Source organism: Rhododendron vialii, chromosome 7a (assembly GCF_030253575.1).
Source record: "Rhododendron vialii isolate Sample 1 chromosome 7a, ASM3025357v1".
NCBI classification, from domain to species: Eukaryota; Viridiplantae; Streptophyta; class Magnoliopsida; order Ericales; family Ericaceae; genus Rhododendron; species Rhododendron vialii.
In genome coordinates this window covers 10689320-10694552 of record NC_080563.1, presented here as the reverse complement: position 1 = coordinate 10694552, position 5233 = coordinate 10689320, and the positions used below count along the sequence as shown (strand labels likewise).

Here is a 5233-nt window from a genome sequence, read left to right as displayed (position 1 = left end):
TTCTGTCCATTTGGTGTATCTGAGTAGTCCAAAAGTGTTTTGAATGGCTTAGATTTAAAGAGTGTTTTTTATTTTTTCCCCCTCTAAAACACCCATTTAAATTTGGACCGTCTAAAACAATTTTGGATAGCTCGGATGCATCAAATGGACTGAACTGGTCCGTAGCCAAATTGACCGGATCCAATCCCCAAAAGGCCAAAGTGAGAGGCTCCGTTCCAGTACTCCATATAAGTACTTAGTAGTATTTTTTAAGAAGGTAATTTCAATTTTAAAAATAATGTGTTTACGCAAATAATTTTTCTATCAATATGGATCTAGTTTAATAGATCTCATCGAGATCTTTTATACGGTGCAAAAAAAATCGAAAAATTATTTTTCATTTACATTATTTTTGAGTTTAAAAATGTGAAATAAGTACTTTTTTTTAAGAAGGTGTTCTGAAACGGGGCCTAAGCAGTCAATTTGTGGGGGGTGTTTTTAGTCATTTTCCTTCTCAGCCACCTCTTTTTTTTTTTGATCCGCTTCTCAGCCACCTTGAGAGCTGTTCAAATCAAAGCACTTGCGTAAAGTAAAGGCAAAAGGTAACTTTACAGAAAAAGAGGGAGAGAGGGAACGTGAAACAACATATACAAGCAAGCAAATGGCATACAACATAGCAGCAGTGAGTGGAAGAAGATAGCTTTTTAAAAGAACATGGAGAAAAGCTTGCCAGCTCGTTGTCTCTCCACCCTCTAACTCCTCATGTGATGAGAGAGAGAGGTATAGACTTTTCACTCCTCTCATTGCTCTCTCTCTCTCTCTCTCTCTCTCTCTCTCTCTCTCCTTAAAAGGCATCCTTTGTCTCTCTACACTTCCTCAACTCTGCCTTTTTCTGTTTGTTCTGCTTTACTGACATTGATCTAGCAGTAACTAGCAACCGCTTCCCCTCTTAAACCCATCTACTATTTTGATTCTTTGAGAATTCCTGGGGACTCTTGGAGTACTAAATGTCTGTGGAAAAAATGGGCAGTTTCAGATGAAACCTTTGAGTTCAAGAGGTTTTGGGAGTTCATGATTAGTTCTAAAGCTTCCAGTTTGTTGGGTTTTCCTTTGGGTTCACTTCTCTTCCATCAAGTAGGGTATGGCCCATTTTCTCCATCACTTCTGCCTTTTTTCTGTCCTTTTTTTTGCTTGGAATGGAAGTGTCTATAAAGATGGCTTTTTCTTCTCTCTTATGGTTTTGTTTCTTTAACTTGCTATTATGCCACTACCTACTTTGAGGCTTCCATAGATGCCTTGAATTTGCTTGTTAGGCTTTGGGTTTTTTATCAGAAGCTTCCATGGATTTGGTATTCTCTATCTATTAGACCTTTGAATTTTTGCTTCAAGCGTAGAAGATCAAGGAATAAGTGTTGCAGGTTATAGGTTTTGTTGAAGGCGTTTCTCTCTCCAATTCAGGGACATGGGTATGGATGTTTTTTTTTTCTTTCAGTTTTCTGATTCAGAACTGCAACTGGTACTTGTCATACTGGATTTTTATTCTTATGGGCTTCTATAGTGAAGCCAGAATCGCTAGTAATCGTCAGTCCATACAACAGTTAATTCGTTCCCGGGCCTTGTACGCGCACACCTCCCGTCACACTATAGAGCTGGCCATGCCTGAAATCGGTTAATCTCTGTTATGTTGGTTATTCGGATTGTGAAGTTGTATTTCCTCTTACCTCAGCAATTAAAGGATGATAGCAGCCTGTTGAATTCAGTCGCATAGTAAAATGTTCCTTTCATCGAGAATAAGTTTCTGCTGTTTAAATTGTATAGCTGCCGATTTCATTTGCATATAGAATAAGTTATTCTTCTGCTCTTTTTCTTCCTCCTTGCTCGAATTTATGCTTGTGAGTGCTTTAGCAATCAATCGTCTCTAAATGTCGCAAACATATCGTCTAAGATCTCTCATTTTCGAACAGAAGTTCTTTGCGAGTATCTTGTATTTTTCAGTTTAGTTTTGGTTTGGTTTTGAGTTCTATATTGCTGTTGAAGAAATCTTCTACTTCTCCAGGGAGTGATCTTTGCTTGCCCTCTTCCTATTTTTTGTAGATTGTAAATGTGTTAATGGGAATAGAGATGGAGTTGGAATATGACAAATATTGCAGAGTTGATGGGAGCCTGGAAACTGTTCTTCCATCTTCTCGGCCCCATTCAGAAGTTGATAATAGAAGAAGCATTAAAGGAAAACTTCCGCCTCCAAACGTTCTATTGGGTTTAGAAGAGAACTTTGTAGAGATTAATTTCCGTTGCAATCGTGGTACATCTAGGCAAATCATTCCATATCCAGGGTTAGAGGGAAATGATGTAGTAGATCGCGACTCTCTATGTCAAAGCTCCACAGAAATAAGGAAGTTGAAGAAGATTGGAGCTGTGGAAGGTAGGAGAAAAATTGACTCTATGTTTAGCTCTGACGACGATAGCTCCCCAACGGAATGGAAAAGATCTTCAACGATGTTGCTAAATCAAGAATTGATCACCGATAGCAGAGAGGATCACTCTGCTGAAAATGTAGAAATAGAGAAAGTAAAGGATCCAAAGTTCAGATCCAATCCGAATGTTGGTCCTATCAGCGATGGTAACGGCTTTCAGAAAAGAGATGGTGCTCTCATTTCTCACGAGTCGCTATCTGCTAAACTGGCACTACCCCATTCACCTTCTCAATCGGAGAGTGAAAACTCTGGACCCAGCAGTCCAAAGGTGCAGTTCAGACCTTTCAGAAAGATGTTGGATCCAAACATTAGGGGCAATTCCACATTGAGGAAATCTCTACCGAACGATTTCTCAAACACTTTCCAACTCGGTTCTCAGTTTGTGAAAAAAGACCTTTCTACTTCGGCTGTTCCAAGCTCACCGGCTTGCTTGCATGGGCGCCTCAAATTGGAAAACAAACATGGGGCACCACTTTTTGAGTTCTCATTGAAGTCCCCAAAAGACCTTTTTGTGGCCCGGACATGGAAAACAGACAATGGTCTGAATCGGGTATACACTTTTCACTCTTTTCAAAATAGAAGGAAGAGTAGTGCTAGTAGTGGATGGGGATTGAAAGATAGTAAAAAAGCGTCCTCTATGGTGGGGCAGATGCAAGAATCCAGTTATTTGTGTACGGAGCTAAAAGATACTGCCGGGGCTTTCAACAAGTCCTTGGCAACTGAGTTCGTGTTATACGATATTGCACATGCAAGAAAGAGTGTTGCTGCTCATGAAAGCCCTAAAAAGTCCAGTAAAAGTGGTAAATCGCCTCCGGGCCCTTGGGAACCTGCAGATTTGCATCCATGCCTTGAAATAGCAGCAATTGTCATACAAGTTCCATTCCGAACAGGGGAAAGTTTGATGTTCAAGGGAAGGGTTGCAAAGAGTGATCAACAGCATCAGAACTTACTTGATCTGTCTGCAGTAAATGTGGTCACTCCTTGTGGAAACCATGGTTTGCCAAGTACTGATAGCCTAGGTCCTTCACCATTGCTTGATCGATGGAGGTCAGGTGGAGGCTGCGACTGTGGTGGTTGGGACAACGGATGCCCCCTTACTGTTTTTGGCAATCCCCGTATTCACAGTGCTGACGATCACCGGTTCATGGACAATCATCCGCCTTTGGAACTTTTTGTTCAGGTAAGCTTCTCCTCTGATGCCTGATAACACTGCTGTAGTAACTTTGATACCCTAGATGTCACTCCACACTACGCATGGAAATTGTTGACTTGAATCTATTTGTTCGCTTTTACTGTTTCACACAAAAACTTTTAAACTACTTACATTCTTCAAATCTCCATACTTACATTCTTCGTATATCCTTAACTCCACTTCATAGCATCTCCCGAAATTGAGCTATCGTTTGGCAAAGATTTTCTGTTGCAATTCTTTCTATTACATGTATCTGAGCCATGTATTTTGGACAGAACTACCATTCGCAGAGAAATTAATATATAGTGGTCTGGTCGCCCTATCTGTTTCTCGTGGCTTCCCAGGCAGTGTACCGTAAAAAAGGGAAAAGCAACTATGAACTATACTTCTGGTGTTTAAACTCCAAATTGTGATCAAAGTTGATTCTAAATGATATGGAAACTTTATGTCCATCTCAAAACCAATTGGCAATGAGTGGAGAGGTCCCAGATGTTATTAAGTGATCACCCATTCCACTCCCAAGCAATGTGGGATTCTATTTCCTTAACAAATGATCCTAGATTCCAAGTGCATATATGGCCTTTATCATATGTGATGTGTATCTCACAAACTATCACTATTACTATTACTATTGCTTGTATGTAGGGATCAAAAGAAAATTCACCAGCATTGAGAATGAGAGTCACTGAACAGGGATGGTACTCAGTCGACTTCCATGCACGATTATCCCCGTTACAAGCATTCTCTATCTGTGTTGCTATGTTGCATTGTACAAAAGCCTCGATTGTTGTTGGCCCCCAGATAGATAATCTGTTGTCGAAATGCAATTCACCGACAGTGTTCACCGGGGAGGAAGTTACAAATTTTCTTGAAGCAGGCCAAGAGAAGGAAAAGAGGAAAGTCAGTAAGAAGATTGAAGAAATCCAACCATCTGTCAAACTCAACCCACCGTTTTCTCCTATTGCTCGGGTATAGAAGATCCTTTCGCGATGTTACTGTCCACATATATATATACCGTTACTTTTCCCTAAATAGCAGAATTTAAGCAACGCGCAATGCTGTCATTACTGTCAATATCCTCTGGCCCTTTGGAATATGAGAGAGGGAGATTAAAGACGTATTTTTTGCTTTTTCACCAAATCTCATCACTGTCCTTGATCACCAAAAGTGATGAGATTTGGTAATAAACAATACGCATGGACCAGATTCATCTTGTCTTTCTTTTCTTTTCTTTTTTTCATCATTAATTCTCATATCTTTTAGTGATCCAATTAAGCGAAAGAATTCTTTGTTCTTTTTTGCCTCCTTTCTCGCTATCTAAAGAGGATGCTAGTGATGCCAAGGGAAGAGAAGTTACCGTTCAATTTTGGGAAAATTTTCTTTTATATCCTTTCGACTTTGATCAAAAATTTATTTTGGTCATTCACCTTTCAATTTCGGTATAAAAATACTTCGACTTTCCAATTTTTTTCAATGTCATCCTTTAGAAGGAATCCATTTTCTTTGAGTCCTGCTATAGGGACTGACGGCTACGCTGGGCCGTCTCAGGCCACTGGACGGCCGATCCGAGCCGTCCAAAAATTCTATA

General features: G+C 40.0%; 1 protein-coding gene across 2 annotated transcripts; it reads left to right on the top strand.

Annotated features, from left to right (window-relative positions):
- The first annotated feature begins 629 nt into the window (after positions 1–629).
- On the top strand, positions 630–4939 carry LOC131333895 (uncharacterized). Of its 2 annotated transcripts, none has more exons than XM_058368702.1 (3): positions 630–1118; positions 2074–3633; positions 4291–4939. In XM_058368702.1, the coding sequence occupies exons 2-3, from the start codon at positions 2089–2091 to the stop codon at positions 4618–4620; spliced, it is 1875 nt and encodes a 624-aa protein (XP_058224685.1). In that variant the 5' UTR covers positions 630–1118; positions 2074–2088; the 3' UTR covers positions 4621–4939. The 2 variants fall into 2 exon arrangements, with proteins under 2 accessions (XP_058224685.1, XP_058224686.1); XM_058368703.1 differs by lacking the exon at positions 630–1118 and adding an exon at positions 1185–1445.
- The last annotated feature ends 294 nt before the right edge of the window (positions 4940–5233 follow it).